Source organism: Carettochelys insculpta, chromosome 22, assembly GCF_033958435.1.
Source record: "Carettochelys insculpta isolate YL-2023 chromosome 22, ASM3395843v1, whole genome shotgun sequence".
In the NCBI taxonomy this organism is placed as follows: domain Eukaryota; kingdom Metazoa; phylum Chordata; order Testudines; family Carettochelyidae; genus Carettochelys; species Carettochelys insculpta.
In genome coordinates, this window is record NC_134158.1 from 11,843,720 (window position 1) to 11,863,878 (window position 20,159).

General features: G+C 63.2%; 2 protein-coding genes across 6 annotated transcripts; both read right to left on the bottom strand.

Annotated features, from left to right (window-relative positions):
* Positions 1-1,918: 1,918 nt before the first annotated feature.
* On the bottom strand, positions 1,919-6,838 carry HAUS7 (HAUS augmin like complex subunit 7). 5 transcript variants are annotated; one of them, XM_075016688.1, is made up of 10 exons: positions 6,493-6,836; positions 6,265-6,371; positions 5,328-5,395; positions 5,030-5,091; positions 4,167-4,279; positions 3,548-3,706; positions 3,159-3,255; positions 2,697-2,915; positions 2,289-2,391; positions 1,919-2,115 (listed from the first exon to the last, which is right to left on the bottom strand). In XM_075016688.1, the coding sequence occupies exons 1-10, from the start codon at positions 6,604-6,606 to the stop codon at positions 1,934-1,936; spliced, it is 1,224 nt and encodes a 407-aa protein (XP_074872789.1). In that variant the 5' UTR covers positions 6,607-6,836; the 3' UTR covers positions 1,919-1,933. The 5 variants fall into 5 exon arrangements, with proteins under 5 accessions (XP_074872789.1, XP_074872786.1, XP_074872788.1 ...); XM_075016685.1 differs by having other exon boundaries at positions 6,256-6,371; positions 6,493-6,831; XM_075016687.1 differs by having other exon boundaries at positions 4,170-4,279; positions 6,256-6,371; positions 6,493-6,830.
* A 1,444-nt stretch (positions 6,839-8,282) lies between these two features.
* Positions 8,283-16,169, bottom strand: DUSP9 (dual specificity phosphatase 9). The gene is made up of 4 exons (XM_075016691.1): positions 16,074-16,169; positions 13,333-14,172; positions 12,524-12,940; positions 8,283-10,806 (listed from the first exon to the last, which is right to left on the bottom strand). Exons 2-4 carry the CDS (start codon positions 13,688-13,690, stop codon positions 10,460-10,462), a joined length of 1,122 nt encoding a protein of 373 aa, XP_074872792.1. The 5' UTR covers positions 13,691-14,172; positions 16,074-16,169; the 3' UTR covers positions 8,283-10,459.
* Between the last annotated feature and the right edge of the window lie 3,990 nt (positions 16,170-20,159).

The following is a 20,159-nucleotide window of genomic DNA, read 5'->3' on the forward strand; positions in this document are numbered from 1 at the left end:
AAGGCAAGGGGCACAAAAGGCCCTGAGGGGCTGGTGGGGAGTGATTTGGGGATGTGTCGCCCCCACACCAGTGTGGTCACTTGCACCAGCAGCTGAGCCAGGCTGAGGCTCAGTTGGGGGTGGGGGGACAGCAGGTCAGGCATGGGACTGGGCATGGAACGAGTGTGGGACGGAGCATGACTGGGCATGGGAGGGCACAGGATAGGGTGTGGGAGAGCAGGAGGGGGATGGAGCAGGAGGAGAATGGCATAAAAGTGGGAGGGAGCATGGCAGGGGATGTGGAGTGGGTGTGGGAGGGAGAGGGCTGGAACAGGAGGGGGCAGGGAAAGGGGGGCATGGGAGGGAGTGGGGGGAGCAGATGTGGGAGTGGGTGTGGGAGGGAGAGGGCTGGAACAGGAGAGGGCAGGGAAAGGGGGGCATGGGAGGGAGTAGGGGGAGCAGATGGGTGTGTGTGGGAGGGAGTGGGGGACAGCACTAAGGCGATGGGGAAAGGAGGGTGGTGCTCCTTGCCGGAGGGAATTAGCACATCCCTTTGCACACACGGCAGCTGTGCCCGCACACGTTTTTGGGCATGGTGGAAAGGGCCCTGGCTGATGTGCAATGAACCCCCGGGGGCCTGTGACACAGGTGGTTGGGGAAACTTACAAGCACACTGATACTGACCCCCTAGATCTCAGGCCCCCAAACTCCCCACCCCCCCATGGCGAACAATCAGATTCATCCGGACTCAGACGTGCTGACAGGTGGTCAGGCCTGGCCCAGCCAGCAGGGAGTGGCAGGACACACACCCAGTCCCAGGTCCCACCCCACCAAGGGGCATAGGCCCTGATCCACAACCCCAGTAGGGTGCAGCCGGCTCAGGAAGTGGGGCCCCAGCCCCAGAGCAGTGGTTGAGACTCCCCACCCAGACTCCTGGGTTCTCTCTGGCTCTGGGAGGGCAGTGTAGGCTGCTGGTTAGAGCAGGGGCTGATAGCCAGGACTCCTGGGTTCTCTCTGGCCCTGGGGGTTAGCAGTTACAGCAGGGGGGCTAGGAACCTGGACTCCTCGGTTCTCTCTGGCTGGGAGGGGAGGGGCTCTGTGCTCTCCCAGAGGTGGTGGGGTCTCAGCGGCAGGCGCTGTGAAGCGGCAGAGCTCTGAGTGCGGCCTGCCCTGCGGTTTGGGCCCCTCCCAGGAAAGCGGCTGAGCCCAGCATAGTGAGAAGGCAGCTCCCACCCTGTGCTTGGGGCATGAACCTTTTATGCTGAGAGCACAGCCTGGAGCTGGGGGCTAGGAACCTGGACTGCCAGGGTCTGTGTCCCACTTGGGGAGGTGGAGGGGTAGGAACAGAAACTGGGACTCCTGCTTCCCTGGGCAGCTCTGGCCGGAGGAGGTGCTCCCTGCCTCAGTTTCCCAGGCTGGGGTGAGGGGGCTCCAGGAGTGCTCCCCCTGAGCAGGAAGAGGAATTCAGCCTGGAGCTGAGTCATGGGAGTGCTGTGTAAACACGGCCACAGGCCAGGAGCTGCTTCCTTATAGGGCAGCAATTCAGCACCCCCCAGCACCAGAAATAGAACCCCGGCATCCTGGCTCCCAGTCCCCTCCTCCCTCCGCTGGAGCGAACCCAGAAGTCCAGAGGCTCCTGCTGCCCCCGCACAGCTGAGCACCCCCTGGGGTCCACCTGGGGGGGTGGGGTCAGCAGTGGGTGCTCTCCCGGGCAGGGCTGGGCTGGCTGCCTGGGGGTGGAGGGAGCCATACCCCGACCTCCCTTCCCAGAGGGTGCTGGCCCCCCCTGCCGGCTACATGCAGCCATGCAGGCAAGGGGCTGGGGCTGGCAGGAGCAGAGCCACAGGACGCCTGGGTTCCCTTCCCAGCTTGCTGCCCTGCCTCAGTTGCCCTGGCTGGGAAAGGCAGACACGGGTGGGGGGGCAGTGTTGGTGCAGACCCCAGCCACCCCGGATCATTCACACGGGTAATTGTGGATGGCTTTTATTACACTCTGGCCCACAGGAGAGCCGCTCGCTGGGGACATGGGGTCCTGGCACCCCCCACCTTGCTCCCTCGCCCAGGGGCCACCCTGGCAGCTCCCCGCCGCAGCCAGGTAGGCCTGGTAGCGCTGACGCAGCTCCTCCATCCTCACACCTGTAACAGAAACGTCAGGTCTGCAGCCACCCTGAACAGCAGGGACCCAGACCCCTGGATCCTCAGGGTTCGGAAAGGGCCGTGGGACTGGTGTTTAGAGGAGGGAAGGGGATCGTGGTAGGTGCACGAGAGGGACCCGGATGCCTGGGTCCTTCGGGCTTGGGGGTTCTTACGCAGCATCGCTGTGTGGCTCCCTCTCTCTTCACTGAGTCTCTGCACCACCGTCTGCATGGCCTGCTCTGCAGTGTCGCTCAGCTGGGCCAGCGCCTGCAGCTCCTGGGGAGGGATTGGGGGTGAGGACCAGGGACTTGCCAGCCCTGCCACCCCTGTGGCGTTTCCCCCTGCCCTGCACAGCCCCTGCATCTTGGAACCCTCTGCCCCCAGTGCTGGGCCTTGGCCATGGAGGCGGAGTCTCTGGGAAGGCCCCACCCCTTGGAGGTGGAACTGTGGGAACTTGCTTGTGGGTGTGGGGGACAGGTCTGTCATCCCCCCACCACCCCGAAAGACCACACCCCTAGCCTGTAACCCCGCCCCCTCCACGTGGGAGGCAAAGGACCCCTCCCTCTGGGCATGGCCAGTACCTGGGTGTGGAGGGTGAGTGCCTCGTGCAGGCGCTGAGCCAGGGGCCCACAGGGGCTGGGCTGGAGGGTGGGGCCACAGCAGCAGGACCCCCGCAGCTCTGCCTCGTACATCTGCCGGAAGGCGGCCATCAGCTGCGGTGAGTCGCCGGCCGCCAGGGCCAGGCTCCGCAGGGCTTGCTCAGGGGGCAGGGGCTCCATGCCCCCCCACAGCAAACAGCTCTGCATGGAAGGGACAGGTGTCATTCCAGGCACTCCACAGGGCTGCCCCCCACCCCCCTGCTGTAACCTCCAGCCCCCACTGGCCCCCCCAGAGCTGGGAGAGAACCCAGGCATCTAGACTCCGAGTCTTGACCCAGAGTGCCCTGGGCTCTTCCCTGCTCCCCAGTGCCCAGGTCCCCCTGAAGTCTGGGCTCCTCATGTCCTCTGCCTGCTGCAGATCTCTCAGCTTTGCCCCATCCCCACCTCTGCTTTCAACTGCTCCAGCACAGCGTTGGCCTCCTCCAGGGCCCTGGAGAGCTCAGTCAGCCTCTTCCTGCCAGCTCCCTCCACCCGCTGGTGCCTTTGGAGAGACAGGTTACGGTCGGCACCCGGATGCTCATCCCAGCTCGGGCAGCTACAGCCAATGCAGGGAGCTACAGCCGGCGCCCGGATGCCTGGGTTCTCCCAGCTCAGGGAGGGGAGAGGGATTAGAGAGGTTGGGAGCCCAGATGCCTGGGTTCTCCTGGATCAGAGAGGGGCAAAGGAGAGAAGGCCTGGCACCATGTCAGTGCTGGGATTAGCGGAGAGGGACTCATGGGGAGACAGAAGGCAGCAGAGGCCTGTGTCACTGCAGGGACCCCCAGCCAACAAACCTCTGGTGCAGGGCTGGCTCCTCCATCAGCAGGGGCTGGATGTCAGAGGGGCAGGGGGGCAAGATGGGGGCCAGCAGGGCCGGCAGGCTGGGGCTGGTGAAAACCTCATGCAGCAACTCTTCACTCCTCCTAGTGGCCCCCTGCAGCCCCTCCTCCAGGCTGTGGGGGCAGGACAGGTCAGCGAGTGTACCCCACATTGGTGCCCGGACGCCTGGGTTCTCTCCCAGCTTGGGGGTGGGGTTAGAGTCCAGGCTCTCAACCAGGGGCCCTGCAGCGGCCATGAGGGTTTGGGGTGCGGGGAGAGGGCAAAGCTTGAGCGATGTTGCTTCTGGGGTCATGGCACCAGGCAGTCACCCTCGCAGTGCGTGGGAGCCCATCAGTCTTAGGGAGCCCTGGCCCAGAGCAGGCCTGGTTTAGAGGGGAGAAAGCGCCCCCTGTTCTCCCCTACAAAGCACCCCCTGCAACACAGCCCCACCATGGCTCCCCCACAGCACAGCACAGCACAGCCCCCTCAGCTCCCCCACAACACAGCACAGCCCCCCAGCTCCCCCCTGTAGCATGGCTCTTGCCCATGGTTCTGTCTCCCGGGGTGGCGCCCCACACACAGCAACCCCACCACCACCTGGAGGAGCTCGAGTCCCTGACGTCCAGCCCAGGGATGGCCTCCAGGTACCGGCTCACGTCCAGCAGCTGCTCCAGGAGCCAGAGCTGGCGCTCAGCACTGGCTTCTCCCTGCAGAGAGAGGCTGGTGAACCCCTGCCCCTCCCTGACCTGGGAGAACCCAGGCATCTGAGCTTCCTGCCTCTGCTCTAACCCAGCTGGCCTCACCTGGGCTCTCCAGGCTTTGCCATCTACGAGCAGAATAAATTTTGTTACATGCACTGCAGCACATGGGGCTGAGCACCTCCCCCAGAAACAGCTGGTGCCATCCAGGGGTACTCTGCTCATCAGCGGGGTGGCCCATGACTCCTGCTTGAGCAGTCGCCCCCTGTGCTCAGCCTACAGGGAACACTGATCCCCACTCCCTGCCCTGGGCCAGGAGAGACTACAGCCTCGCAGCCCACTCCCTGCTCTAACCACTAACCCCCACTCCCTGCCCAGGGCCAGGAGAGAACCCAGGCTCCCAGCCCCCCCCACTCTAACCACTAATCCCCACTCCCTGCCCAGGGCCAGGAGAGAACCCAGGCATCCAGGCTCCCAGCACCCCCCACTCTAACCACTAACCCCCACTCCCTGCCCAGGAGAGAACCCAGGCATCCAGGCTCCCAGCCCCGCCCCCTCCAACCACTAATCCCCACTCCCTGCCCAGGAGAGAACCCAGGCATCCAGTCTAATCATTAAGCCCCGCTCCCTGCCCAGGGCCAGGAGAGAACCCAGGTGACAAGGCTCACAGCTCCCCTGCCCTCAACCATTAACCCCCACTCCCTCCCCAGGGCCAGGAGAGAACCCAGGCATCTGGGCCATTCCAGGCCAGTCCAACACCTTTATAAGTTTGATGTCATCTGAGCCACACAGCAGCAGGTCTGAACCCAGTCTGGCCATTTCTGTCAAGAGAGAGAACAGCAGGTGACTGCAAAACCCTGGTGCTGGGACGTGGCTGCCTGTGGGGCAAGGCCTGGAGCCATTCCCTCTCGCGGTGGTAACATCCAGAGCAGGGGGCTGGCGCCATGGTGCCGGGCTCTGGCAGGGCACTGGGGGCTGCAGGACTCGGTGGAGGGTTGGCTTCTCTATGTGGGTGGTTCCAGGGGCTCCCTAACCCACCCCACTAAGCTGAACACACCTTGAGCTTTCGCCTCCGCCTGTGCATCTTGGCAGCCAGCAAATTGCTCTTGCAGGGGAGGGTAAGCTCTGGGGAGAGCAAAGACAAAGAGTCACAACAGGAGCCAGGCTGCCAGGGGGAATGCACCCCCTGTGCAGGACCTCAGCACCCTCGCCCTGTGTAATGGTACTGCATTGTCCTTGAGACAGCCCCACTGCGCAGAGGGTCGGGAATACAGGCCCCGGGGTGCTCCAGGGGCAATGGGGTACAGCCTTATGGCCGAGAGGCACCGACAGGGGTCCCCCCAGAGGCTTAGGAGGGGAATGGGGGTCCCATTCCCCAGGCACTGAAACAAAGGGGGCTTGAGGGGTCCCTGTGGGGCCCCCAGAGGAATCTGGAGGGGTTAAGGGCAGGTGGCCAGACGGTGCTCCAGAGATACACAGGTGAAATGGATTAGCACCAGCAGAGGACCTGAGGGGTCCCAGGGTGCAGCCAGAAGCAGTTTAGGGGTGGCCAGGCACCCCAGAGTCCAGACAAAAGGGTGGAGGTCCCTGAGTGACTGCAGGAGGCTCAGGAGGGTAGAAGGGGCCACAGACTGGGGGTTCTGGGAAAGTGCAGAGGGGGAGACCTGGGAGAGTGCAGGGAGTCCCCCCGGGGTGCAGGGCAGAGCACTGCAGGGGTGCAGAGGTGGGTGGAGGGCCCCCCCGGGTGCTGGGCAGAGCTGGGTCCACAGCTCCAGGCTCTGAGCAGAGAGAGGTCTGGGGGCACAGAAGGGACCCCTTGAAGGGGTGCTATGGGGGGCTCCCAAGGGGGCTGCCTGAGCACAGTCCTGGGGGTGCGGGGCAGTACACTGCAGGGGTGCAGAGGTGGGTGGGGGAGTCCATCCCGGGGGAACAGGGCGGTGCACTGCGGGGGTGCAGAAACGGGTGGGGGGTCCCCCCGGGGGTACCGCGCGCACAGCCAGGCCAGCAGCTCCAGGCGCCGGGCCGAGGGGGTGCACAGCAGCCGCAGCGCGTCCTCGGGCTCGGGGCGGAGCCCTCCGTCCAGCAGGGGGCAGTCCAGCTCCTGGGGAGACATAGGGGTCACAGCTCAGCCCCCGCCCCCGTACCGCGCGATGCCCCCCCCCCCGCACAATGGTCCCGCCTGGAGCCCCCTCCGTCGCTGGGAGAATGGTCCCGCCCAGCACCTGCAGCTGCTCGTACACTGCTGCCGCAGCGGCTGCCGCCATCTTCCCCGCCGAGTTTAGAGCCCCGCCCAGGCCGTCTCGCGGCTGCCATTCACGCCGAGCTGCAGCAGTCATTGGCTAAGAGTCTGGCGGAAGTGCCGCCCCTCGTCTTTCCGAGGCACTGCGGGGCCGACGGGGGGCCGGCAGCTGTTGGCCTTTTGTGGGAGCTGCGCCCCCACAGCCGGGCTGCGATGGGGGGCGGGCGGCTGCCCCGGCCTCTCCCAGTCCCCCGAGCCCGGGCGGGAACCCAGGCGTCCGGGCGTCAGCCCCGCCCGTGGGCGGCCGCACCCCCACCTCAGCGGGACCCTCGTCTCCTCTGCTCACAAAGGGGGGGAGCCCGAACAGGGAGGGGCGCCAGTCCCACCGCCGGGAAATTACTCGGGTTCAGGCCCCTCTTCCTGCGTCCCGCCCCTGCCCAGCCCGGGAGAGCGCCCCCCTGCCCAGCGCCCCAACCCCCTGCACCCAGCCCCGCCCCCTGCCGAGCGCCCCAACCCCCTGCCCAGCTCGGGAGAGCGCCCCCTGCCTGGGCCCTGCTCCCAGCCCTGCCCAGGAGAGCGCCCCCTGCCGAGCACCCCCCCGCAGTCAGTCCAGCCCGGCCCGGCCCAGCCCAGGACAACGCCCCCTGCCTGCAGCACAACCCAGGCCTGCCCAGGAGAGCGCCCCCTGCCCAGCGCCCCAGCCCCGCCCCCTACCCAGCCCGGGAGAGCGCCCCCTGCCGAGCACCCCCCCGCAGTCAGTCCAGCCCGGCCCGGCCCAGCCCAGGACAACGCCCCCTGCCTGCAGCACAACCCAGGCCTGCCCAGGAGAGCGCCCCCTGCCCAGCGCCCCAACCCCCTGCACCCAGCCCCGCCCCCTGCCCAGCGCCCCAACCCCCTGCACCCAGCCCCGCCCCCTGCCGAGCGCCCCAACCCCCTGCCCAGCTCGGGAGAGCGCCCCCTGCCTGGGCCCTGCTCCCAGCCCTGCCCAGGAGAGCGCCCCCTGCCGAGCACCCCCCCGCAGTCAGTCCAGCCCGGCCCGGCCCAGCCCAGGACAACGCCCCCTGCCTGCAGCACAACCCAGGCCTGCCCAGGAGAGCGCCCCCTGCCCAGCGCCCCAACCCCCTGCACCCAGCCCCGCCCCCTACCCAGCCCGGGAGAGCGCCCCCTGCCGAGCACCCCCCCGCAGTCAGTCCAGCCCGGCCCGGCCCAGCCCAGGACAACGCCCCCTGCCTGCAGCACAACCCAGGCCTGCCCAGGAGAGCGCCCCCTGCCGAGCCCCACCTGCAGCACACAGCCCTCCAGGCCTAGCCCTGAGTGGAGATAAATGGCCCACTTGCTCTCCCTGGGGAGTGGCGGGGTGAAGGTACTGGGAAGAGTAGCAGCAGGACCTGAGCTCCCAGCTCTGGTGGGGGGGAAGGGGGGTCAATCCCAGCTTCCTCCCTCCTCTGGGACAGGGACTGAGCTGTGCCTGCCCAGAGGAGAGGATACACTGGGCAGGCAGCATAGCATGATGGGCAACCCTGAGCCTCCCAGAAACCAGTGCTGGCTGTGCCAGGGACAAGTGAGTCTCTCACCCTCAGCCCCACTCTCCTCCCAGAGCTGGAAAGAACCCAGGAGTCCTGGACCCCAGCACCCTCTCCGTATTTGGCTGTTTGTGTCACGGTCTCTGTTCTGGGCACAGGAACCCACCCATCCCCAAAAACACCGTGCACAGGAGGAAGTGGGGGCTAAAGTCCAGTTTTATTGTCCCTGCCCTTTCCCAGCACTCACGACCCCTCCCTTCATAGTCTGGCTCCCTCCACAGCACGGGGGGAGTGGAAAGCATGTTAGACTACGGAACAGTTCCCTGGGCGCAGCAGGCCCTGTTCCAGCTAGCGCTGGTCCACGTGAACCTCCTGGAACCTGCAGAGACACATGCTTCCCCTGTCCTGCCCCAGGGACACGCAGGGCCAAGCCTGTAGCAGGGATGGATACACACATGCACACAGGCCCTGTCTTGCCACAGGGATGCACGTGACCCCTCTCTTGCAGCAGAGACATGCATGTACACCTATGCCCCACACAGGGCCTGTCCTGCAGCAGGGCCTTGTCCTGCCACAGGCACATGCACACAGCCCTTGTTCTGCCTTAAGGGCGCACACCCTTGGGCACACGCACAGCCCCTGTTCTGCCTTAAGGGCACACACCCTTGGGCACGCGCACAGCCCCTGTTCTGCAGCAGGAATGGATGGGCACCCAGCCCATCCTGTCACAGAGACGGACATGGCACCTGTCCGGCAGCAGAGATGCACACATATACCATGTCCCGCTGCAAGGACACGCTTATAAAGCCCTTGTACCGCCCCCCCCCCCCCCACACACACAGAGAGAGCGCCCCTCTCCTGCAGGAGGGGAACACACAAACACCCTATGCCCTGCAGCAGGCACAGACATACAGACAGAGCCTGGCTCCTGCAACGGGGGCACGCTGACAAACACACACAGCCCACCTGCAGCAGCAATGGACAGACAGACAACCCCAGCCTGCTGCTTTCCTGTTTCTCAGGCTCCTGCTATCCAGAGCCGGTTACTCTCCAAACCCTCCCCCAGGCAATACGATTCTCAGGCCATGCAGGAACCCTGAGGGGAACTGGTTCTAGAGTTGCCAACCACCCTGGTTCCAATTCTGCTGTTCAAAACCCAGGAGCCAGGGGCTGGGCATGGCTCTGGTCAGGGCTCTGCCTTGGGACGAGGTCTGATGGTGAAGTTTGCTGGTCCTGCTTCTGAAGTTGTATGCTCTAGGTTCTGGCACGGGAGCCTAGCTGGCTTTAGAACCCAAACATCACCAGCAAGGCAAGTGAATGAATGAGTTCTCCTAGCACCCCAGGTTCCAGATCTGGTACTAGAGATGACAACACACTTCTAGAGCCTCAGGTTCATATGACCCTGGTATGATTATGATCCTTGTTATGGCTCAAGAACTAACAGTCCAAACATGGCTGGAGTTCTCCTCCTCTGTTGTATAGCCAGGAAGATTCCAAGCCTGTCCCCCATAGCTTTTAAACATTAATGTTCCAGCAATAAGGTTCTAGGTATGGGGAATTACCAGTCCTAGCTACAGCTTCCAGACCTGGCAGTGGCTAATGGAGATTCCTTTACCTACTTCTAGAGATGCAAAATCTAGATTGTGGCATGGTAGCTTGGTGTTGTACAACTCTCATCACAACTCTAGATCAAAAGACCTGGCTCTGTAGATTTCTTAATCCACTTCTATGGCTTCAGGTTCTAAACTCCATCCTGGTGGCTTCTAAGTCCTGTTATGGCTCTGGAACTACTGGTTCAAACATGAAACGCAATTGTTGATTCCAGGTCCTTGTTCCAGAGCTGCAGGTTCGAAGGGTAGTTCTGGAGCATTCAGATTCTAGATACAGTGACTCTACCCCATTCTAGAGGCCCACATTTCAGATCTGGCATTAGCTTTCAAGAGCTCTTAAACTTCACTATACTGTTCCATACTCCTGAACATTCATTTATGGTCCTCGTAGTCTCCTAAGTGAACCTCTATAACCTACTACTCAAACAAGGTACTTCATGCACCTGCAAGATCCATAGCCAGATGGTTGTAGAATGTGCTAGGGGAGAAGCTGAATTCTTGAGGGCCAGGTTCCAGACCTGGCATGGCTCAAGTGCCCACCTGTAGTGCAGCGAGTTCAAGGCTTGCACATGTACCTCACTGGATTTTATCTTCCTTGTAGCTCCAGATCCAAGCCAGGAAGTTAATTGCAGCTTCCAGGTCCTTATTTCAGAGCTGCAGGTTCCATCGGGCTCCAGAACACAGATCTCAGAAAAGGCAGGTCGAGCTTCATCCCCCTGGGTTGTAGAGCCCTGCCAAGGCCTAGGTTAGCCACACATCCCCTGGCAAGCTCAGTGAACCTTAGATTAGCCATGGGGCTCGTGGGGGATTGCAAGGGCTACGTGGGGGAATGCTGGAAGCTGCCATCCTCTTCCTCACATTCGGAGGATGTGGGCGTGAAGAAGCCGCCCAGGGAGGAGGTGGGGGTTTGGCTGTGTCCATCAGGAGGCCCAGGAGTGTGTGGAGATCCCTCAGCTAGTCCCAGTTCCCTCTCAAAGTCCAGCAGCTGCCCCATGAAGTTGAAGTTGGGGGAGATGTCAGCCTTCTTGCGCTTGACCAAGTCGTAGGCATCGTTGAGTGACAGGTTGAGGTGCTGCATGAGGTAGGCCACCATCACCGTCACTGAGCGGCTCACACCGGCAAGGCAGTGCACCAGGATGCCGCAGTTCTGGGATACTGCTTCGTCTGGTGGGGGAAGAGAAAGCAGCAGCAGGGCAGAGGGGTCACAATAGGGCCTGTGTTGTCAGGGCACTGTTGGCACCTCTGCAGGAGCCAGATATTGGCACATGATTCAAGTGGGCCCCTGAAGAGATCTGCATGGAGGAGCTCTCCCTGGGCTAGCCAGGCCGCCGGGAATGACGGGACCCACAGGGGCCTGTTTGGAGCTGAGGCTGCTGCAGGAGGCTGCCCCGGAGATGTAGGAACAGTGTGCTGGGCAGAGCCCACAGGGCAGCTGGGCTGGCATGTGGGGCTCAGCAGCAGGTTCCAGTCAGTTTTTCCCTATGCTAACTCTGGGATGCTGCAGCCCAGGCAGGTCAGGGTCACTGGAGCAGGCTGATGGGAGCACACACAGCAGCAGCACAGGTAGGGGCAGGGATGAATGTGGTCCAGCAGATGGAAAGGGGCTTGTGGGGAGGGTTGGGCGCCCTCATCACCTGGGTGGAGAGGACAGGGAGGGGATGGCCCATTGCCCTTGTTCCCTAGGGCAGTGGTGCACAACCTTTTTTCAGCCATGGCCCCCATATTTTTTTGCACTTGTCTCATGACCAAGTGAATTTGAGAAGTTTCTTGCTTCCCGTTTGTTAGCTTTTGCGTAGAACAGTCCTTAATAACGTCAAACTGCACTTTGTCACCACATTTTAAGAATAGTGTACAATGATTTGTACCGGTTAGAAAGTTGTTTCCCCCATCTCCAGGCTTTACCTGCCTCAGCCCCCAAATCTACCCCAATCCCCAAGCATTATCCTCCATCAGCCCCAAACCCGCTGCCCCATCCCCAGGTTTTACCTGACTGAGATGACAAGTTTCATGCGCTGCTCCTCCATGGCCACTACCTCCCGCCACTGCTCCCCCCACCGCCACCTTGTTGGCTGCCCCTTCCCCCAGCTCTCCTGCAGCCTTAAATTTCTGCATGCTTCACATGGGGGGAGGCTCCTTGCCCTGACCCCCTCCTCTTCCGGGCTCCCTGCCGCGGACTTGGGGCTCTGGAGGCCCCTGCTTCAGCCAAAGAACTAAATCCAGTTGTAACGGCGGGCATTGTTTGAGCAGCAGCAGTGCTCGGAGCAGCACTCGGAGCCACAAATGGCTCCTTAAAGAGCCGCATGCGACTGCAGAGCCACAGGTTGCCAATCCCTGTGCCAACTGATATGGTGACCTCCAGGAAAACATCCATGATCCCCAAGGGGGTCGTGACCCACGAGTTGTGCACCACTGCTGTAAGGAGTCAGGAGACTAGGGAGGGGAAGAACTATGGCCCATGAGCCATGAGGGGGCCTAGGAGGACCCACGGTCTTTGAGAGATGGGGCAGAGGATAGGGACAGGATAGGCAGACCACAGCCAGTGTAATGCAGAGGGGGCTGATGAGACCACAGGAAACAAAAGTCTATGAATTGAGCAGGCCATGAGGGCAGGTGGACACCGGGGTTGGGGGCGTGGGGCAGGCAGACACTCACATGTGTGGGAGGCCAGGGGTGCAGGGCTAGGGGCGTGGGGCAGGCGGGTATCCACATGTGTGGGAGGCCCAGGGGTGCAGGGCTAGGGGCGTGGGGCAGGCGGACACTGGGGATGGGGCAGGTGGACACCCACATGTGTGGGAGGCCCAGGGTGCAGGGCTAGAGGGTGGGGCAGGCAGACACCTCTGGTCGGGGACCCGGGATGCAGGCACGCATGGTCGGCACTCACCAATGAAGGCAATGGCCTCAGGGAAGAAGCGGCCCAGGTTCTGACTCCAGTGGTCGGAGATGGGGATCTGTTTGTAGCGGAAGCCGCCCTGCTCCTCAAAGAGGTTGGGCAGGTTGGGGGTGACGTTGAGGATGTAGCGGATCCCCAGGCGCGCCAGCGTCTCCATGTTGGCCGAGTCTCGGGCACTGCCCAGGTACAGGTGGGGCAGGATCTGCACTGGGTAGGATGGGGGGCTGGCTCCCTCTGAATCTTGCCCCCCGCTGCTCAGGGTCCCCGCATCCCCATCTGAGCCCAGGCTCAACCCCCCCAGGCCCGCCACTGGGCTGCCCGTAGGAGCAGGGGAGCTGCTGGCACCAGGCACGTCCAGGCTGGTCTCACACTCAGCTGGCCACTCCGACTGGAACTTGGAGAAGCCGCCTGTGGGCGGAGCAGGGAGGTTAGTATAACAGACCCCCCTCCAGCACTGCTCAGGACAGCCCTCTGCCCTGGCTGCAGGCCTTCGCACTGGGGCCAGGCCAGGAGCAGCGGCTGCCTTCCCAAGCCTGGGGGCTGGGGCCGTGGTCTCTGCTCTCCCCAGTGAGCCTGGGCTCGGGACAGCTCGGAGCACAGGCATGATACCAGTGTTCCCTGGAGGCTGGGCACATGGGCAGCCACCCAGGGGAGCTTCAGGGGCGAGCCAATTTGCAGAGCAGCCACAGTCGGCAGCGTGTGCGTCTCTTGGTGGTGCAGTCACCCCTGCCCGGGATACAGAGCAGCACTTATCCGGCACGCAGCGGGAGCATCGCCTGGGGCTGAGCCCCAGTGCCCACCTTGGAGGTAATATGCGGTGCAGCCTTCTTCCTGCAGCTTGCACAACAGCGTGGCCAGCACCGACTCCTCCTCGTCCTGGCCAGGGCCCTGCAGCTCCACGGTGGCCTCGTCGTACAGCAGCACAGTGGCAGCCCCGCTCCCCGGTGCGGGCAGAGCGCTTGGGAGCAGCGCCCGCACCGAGAGCGTCCCCTTGCGCATGCGCCGCAGCAGCAGCCCTGGCAGGACCACACTCAGGGCCCGGGCCACGTGGCAAGCGTCATAGCGCTCCCGGCTACGGCAGTCCCAGATGTGCAGCTGGGGGGCTGGCAAAGCCAGCTTGCTGCGCAGCCACAGAGTGGACTTCCCCAAGGCTTCCATGGGCTTGTGGGGGCATCTGTGGGCCCTGCAGATGGGGCACCGAGATGATCCCGTCCCACGGTGCCACGGACCTGGCAGGTGGCTGAGCTGGGCACAGCTCACCGTTCCCTGATGAAACGGCCTATGCCTGGAGCCTGAGAAGCCCCAACAATGGGGCACGACGCCCCACAGATGCCCCCTGCTGCTGGGCCTTTTGTGTGTGGGGGGCAACGTCAGGAGATGCTCTCAGGATGGATCCAGTGACGACTCTTGATGCCTGGAGTGAGTGCAGTGCAGGCTCATGGTTCCTGCCCCTGGAGGCTTTGTGGGGAGGGATCCCCGGAGTCAGGCAGTGGCTTCCTCTCTGGCAGGTGCTGCCAAGCTGGACTGTGGAGACTGGGGTGAGCAGAGAAGAGCCGGATGCCAGTACAGAGCTGAGCCACGGGAGGCAGATGGATGATACTGGAAATGGTCCCAGCCACCACTTGGGGTTCCACACAGACCTGCCCGGGAGATTGGAGGGGACTCAGCAGGGAGCAAGGCAGGAGATCCCAGCCACCCTCCTGCACACCATGATGGCCCCATGCATCCTGCCCTGGAGCTGTGACGCAACCCCCAGATGGCAGGAAGTGTGACTCCTAGTGCCTCTCACTCCCAACCCACATCCCCTGCAGGCCCAGCCCTGGGCTCCCCCAACCACGCTGGTGCCTCACTTCCAACTTCTACCCCTGCCAGCCTTGCACTGGTGCCCCACTCCTCACCTGCAGCCTCTGGTCTCCAAGCTGTAGCTGGCTACCCGTGCAGAGGCTGTGGCAGGCATCGGTGGGCCAGGCCTGGGAAGGGCCTGGCTGGCTGCCAAGCATGGATGTCAGCCTTAGTTCGGCACTGGTATGAATAATTGATACCAAGAGGAACCACAGACAACCTCCAGCAGGGCCTGGCCCAGGACCCCAGCCGGGCTAGAGGTCAAGACGCCTGGGCTCTTTCCAGCTTCTGGCAGGGCAGTGAGCTGGGTGGGTGAAATGTTGGGGCTGGGGGCCAAACTCTGGACTTCTATCCCAGCTCTGGGTGGGAGTTAATGGTTTAGAGCAGAGTGGCTGGGGGCCAGCATGTCTGGGTTCTACCTCCAGCTCTGCCCTCAAGCTACTGTGTGACCCTGGAAAACTGCCTCCTGTTGTGCCTCAGTTTCCCCATGACTTGCCTGCCCATTCCAGACCTCTGCACAGTGAGCAGCACAGCCTAGACGGTCATGCATGGGACTTGGGATCCCAGCTTCTCTTCCCTGCTTTGCCAGGGCGAACATGGGCAATTTACAGCACCATCCAGTGCCTCAGTTTCCCTATCAGTGACGACTACACTGAGTCCCTTGCTACAGCTCTCCAGGAACAGTGGGGCCAAAGTGACCTTTAAAGTGCTCCCTGCTGTGGGGCATATGCCCACTGCCACTGCTCCTGCGCAGACAATGGGGCAGGAGGGGACTGGCCCACAGCCCATTGTCGATTCCATCCACAGGCCCAGGAATCCTTCCCCTCCCACCAGCTGGTAACCGGGGCTCTGTGGGCAGGATAGCTCTACCCTGCTGGCCATGGCCTATAACTCTCGCCACCGACTCGGAGCCTCACCTGCTCTGCCTCCAGCTCAGGAGTGCCCCTGTGAGGTAGGGTGAGTGATGCTCCCAGCTGGGGGAGAGGGGGACTTACCGAGTTATGGAGGAGGAAAGAGACGTGGTCACATAGGGTCTATTCCTGAATTCAGCACAGGGCATCCCTACTCTGACCACCCGTCCCCACTGCCCTCCCAGCGCCCGGGAAAACCCAGGAGTCCTGGCCCCCAGCCCCCTGGTTTAACCACCCGCCCCCACTGCCCTCCCAGCACTGGGGAGAACCCAGGAGTCCTGGCTCCCAGCTCCCTACTCTAACCACCCACCCCCACTGCCCTCCTAGAGCCAGAAAGAACCCAGGAGTCTTGGCCCCCAGCCCCCCTGCTGTAACCACGCGCCCCCACTGCCCTCCCAGCGCCAGGGAGAACCCAGGAGTCCTGGCTCCCAGCCCCCTGCTCTAACCACCCGCCCCCACTGCCCTCCCAGCGCCAGGGAGAACCCAGGAGTCCTGGCCCCCAGCTCCCTGCTCTAACCACCCGCCCCCACTGTCCTCCCAGCGCCAGGGAGAACCCAGGAGTCCTGGCCCCCAGCTCCCTGCTCTAACCACCCGCCCCCACTGTCCTCCCAGCGCCAGGGAGAACCCAGGAGTCCTGGCCCCCAGCTCCCTGCTCTAACCACCCGCCCCCACTCCTTACCTCACCTCGACTGGGAGAACCCAGGAGTCCTGGCAGATCCAGCAGAGATGGCTCAGCCCCGCTCCCACACACGCCCCTACCGGAGCCCCGCCGGCATCGCAGCGCTCACCTCTGCCGTTGCCCGACTCGGCGCAGCCCTGGGCTCCGCCCCGAGCTAAGGCCCCGCCAGGCTCCCGGCCAGGGCCTGGGGCGGGCGGCCTCCTCCCGCAACCACGGTGCGCAGAGCCCGCCCCAGCTCCACGTGCGGGCTGTGTACAGCCGCGGCCACGCCCCCAGGCTCGGATTGGTGGCAAAGGGCCTGAGTGGGCGGTTCTTGAGACGCCACTGGGGCGGGGGACGAGGGCAGTCAGGACGCCTGGGTTCCTTGCCTGGCAGTGGGGTCAGAGGAGCGCAGGGAGCCAGGACACCTGGGTTGCTTGCCTGGCACCGGGGTTGGAGGGGAGGCGGCTGGCGGAGGAGAGGATGGTGGGGATCCGTTCGTGGCTGTAGAGCAAGAGAGTGGGACTGTTCAAGCGAGGACAGACAGGAAGCAGCAGGACTCCTGGGTTCTTTACCTTTCCAGCGCCTTCAGAGGCGCTGCATGACTCAGTTTCCCCAGAGCAGCAACTGTGCAGTGCTGGCCCAGGTGCTGCACAGCCCCAGGCTGAGGGAGCCCTCACGATCCCACACCCCGCAGGCTGGCGCAGCGTGACTCAGAACACAGGGGAGCCAGCACGGGGAGATGCAAGAGCCCAGAATAGGCAAAGCGAACAATCGCACCCTCCCACGGTGCAGCTCCATCACCCTGGCAACAAGAACCCTTCCAAGCAGGAGAGTCACAGGCACCACTGAGATCTAAGCAGAAGGGGGCCTGGAAAAGCAGGTGGGGGGTTCCTGCCGGGAGGCCCACCCCCAATTACTACATGTTAATTAATCAGAGCCATAGGGCAGGTACCACATGGGGAAACTGAGTCACAAAGGTGCAGCCATATTCCCCCACCTCCCAGTGGGGAGTGGCAGGAGAGCGAGGGAAAGACCTGTCTGCAGCTGAGGGGTCCCAGAAGTCCTGGCCACCAGCCCCACGTCCTCTGCTCTGTGCTGGTTAATCACCCTGAGCACATGGATAGAGTCATTCGGGCATGATGAGTCCCCAGATGTGCTGGAACACAGGAACTCATCACAAAGCAGGCAGCCTGCAGTACACCTCCAGGCCACACCCGCCAACCCTGCTCCCCTCCCAGAGCCAGGCAGGGAACCCAGGAGTCCTAGCTCTCAGGCCCCACGCCCTCCAGCCCCAATCCCCTACCCAAACCTCAGGGAACTGTCTGTCAGGCCCTACCCCACTTCCCCAAGTCATCTTATGATGAAATAATCTCCAGGGCTTGGGGAGTGGGTGGCTGGCTTGGCTGGCCCCACAGAGCCCCCCCGAGCAAGGGAGCAGAATGAACACAGAAGCTCACTCTCCTTTGGTCCAGACAGTCTCCACAGACTCCATCGTGGTGGGAACTGGCTGACTTGTGGGGCTCTTCCTCTTGGCTAGTCCCCTTGAAGAACAGGGCCCCAGGCCCTGCCCAGCGCCCATGTGGGCCATACTTGGTGCGGGAGCAGCCTGCCTCTCCCTGCGTTCCCATGCGCAAAGGAAGACTGTTTTCCTGCTCCTCTGGCTGCTCTAAATTTGGAGCAAGGGCAGAGCAGGTCCCTGTGCCATCAGCTTCCCAAACTGCTACTCCGCCAAGCAGCAGGCCTGGTGGGTGGCGGCAGATTCAGAGGGCACTAGGAGAACTGGTCCCTCTGCAAAACCAGAGCAGAGGGGAAGGAGAGGCGCCTACACGTGGCCCCAGCTAGGGTCTGGGCAGCAGGAGCACTGGGGTGGGGGCAGGGGGAGAACTGATCGGGGCCAGGATCTGCACAGTGGCCTGCTTGGAGCCTGACGCTTGGCGGGGGGTGGGGGGGAATCTCGGCCAGGGATAGTGCCCAGTGCTGGGGGGGCCCCCCGATCTCAGTCACAGTCTGCCTCTTTGTGGGTGGAGTTACAAGGGGGCCGTGACTGTGAGTGGGGTCTGGCTTGGGCACAATGAATTGCCTGCTGTGTTGCAGCATCCTGCCCAGCTGCTGGGCCATGAAGAGCTGGAAGTGACACGGCCCCAGGAGGCCATTATAAAAGGACTCTGACTGATGCTTCGCAGGCCAAGCCTCTGTCAAGAGGAAACTGTGCCCACCTCACACCCTCTCCTGAAGCCAAAGTGCCCCACCTGGACAAGCTGTGATCTGAGCCTGACTGAGATCTGGTCCCTCCTGTGCTGGGCACTGCACAGACCCCATCGGAGACTGGGGCCCCACCTGAGATCTGGGCCCCTGCCAAGGGCCATGCAGGCCCTACCTGAGAACCAGGCCCCCAGCACACCGCAGACACTGACTAAAGTTGCAGCACTGCACGGACATTAGCCTCGACTTGGCTGTCAGGACTGAAGTGTGGAAAATGAGGAGCTTTGGTATACAGTTCTGGCTAAGTGCCCAGCTTAATAGGGGACATGAAACTGGAGAGTCCTGCAGGTGAACGTCCCACTTCACACCCTTTCTTTCCATAACCGCTCCCTTCCCCAGAATCAGGCCTCAATCCCCTGCTGGATTTTTGATATCACAGTTCAAGCGCAGCCTCTTGGGTCCACTGGATTCAGGGCTGGTCCTGTTACAGGAACCCCTGAGGGATTCACCCGCTTTCTGCAGTGCTTACTCTGCTCCCCACATCCCACCTGGGAATGGGAACCACAGCAACATCAAGTGGTGAGGACAAACTGAGCCCTCGTCCAAAGTACAGCCAATTTTGGGGCCATAGAACTGTCCTTTGGAAGAAGATATTAAAGTTGTCTCAGCCCTGCCAGTGCCCCTCACTTCCAACCTACAGCCCCCACTAGCCTGGCCCTGCCCCTGCCCCCAGGCTCTATGGGTGCCCCTCACTCCCCACCCACAGCCACTGCCAGCCGAGCCCTGGGTTCCCCACAACTCTTCCCATGCCCTGAAGCTCACTCAGCCCTCGGCTCTACTCCCCTCAGCCCACAGGGCCCCAATCCCTCTGTCATGCTTGAGCTGATGCCCCCATGGAAAAGATGCCTATCTCAGCCCCACCCCAACTCCTTTGCCAAGCCCTCTCCAGGCCACACCCCTGCCCCCTCACTGGTTTTGGGGCCCTGATTCTGTTAGTCCCCACCCCTGGTCCCTTGCAATCCCAGCCGGTGTGCCCACTGCAGCTGGTCTGCTTTCGAACCGCCCCTAGGAAACTACACACTTGTGCTCCACACTCTGCGTATCCTCATCTGCAATTCCCACCCTAATATTACATGGCTGGATTAACTAACAGGTGAGGAACCTGGTGAGCCAGCCCATATTCCACCTCGGTCCCATCAGGTTCTGGCTCCTTCATGGACCTGTTAGCATGGGGTGTACTTGGCACAGTCCACCTGTCCCCAACACTCACCCCTTCTACAGCTGGAAGCCTACCTTGAGTGCGCCTGGCTGCAGCCCCTGTTCCAGCTCCTGCAGCTCTCCCCACACTGGCTCCTATTTGCACACCCACCCCCTGGCCTCACAGAGTCCCAGGGCCTCCTTGTCCCCCTCCTCCCGGCCCATGCCAGGAAGAAGATGCTGCAAAGGGCAAGCTCTGCCCGCTCCTGCCACGCGCCACGCAGCGAGGCCGCGCTCCACCGGGCCAGCCTCGAGGAGCAGTGGGCGCTGTCCGGGGCTCTCTGCTCGGTGCCCCCTTTACACCCGCACCTCGCTGCTCGGCCCCATGTGTTCTCATTGGCCCCAAGTGCTCCCCCGAGCCCAGCAGCCCGCGGACGGGGGTGGGCCTCGCCCCGACAGCAGCACCCGGCCAGTGCTCAGCGCCCCGTGTCACGACGCGAGTCCACCCCTGCCCCCCAGCACCAGCTGAGCCGGGGTCCCATAGCACCGCCCACTCGGCTGGGGGAGGGGCCTCGGCAGTAGCCGGGCCTAGGCCCGCCTTCCAGCCTCTGTCGTCAAACAGGGACCCCGCCCTGGACCGCCCCCGGGACACGCTCCTCCCCCTCCCTTCCAGCCCCGCCCCGCCGCGCCCCGCCCCCGGGACACGCTCCTCCCCCTCCCTTCCAGCCCCGCTCCGCGGGACACGCCCACGCACCCCCCTCCAGACACACTCCTCCCCCTTCCTTCCAGCCCCATCCCGGATCCTCCGGGGGAT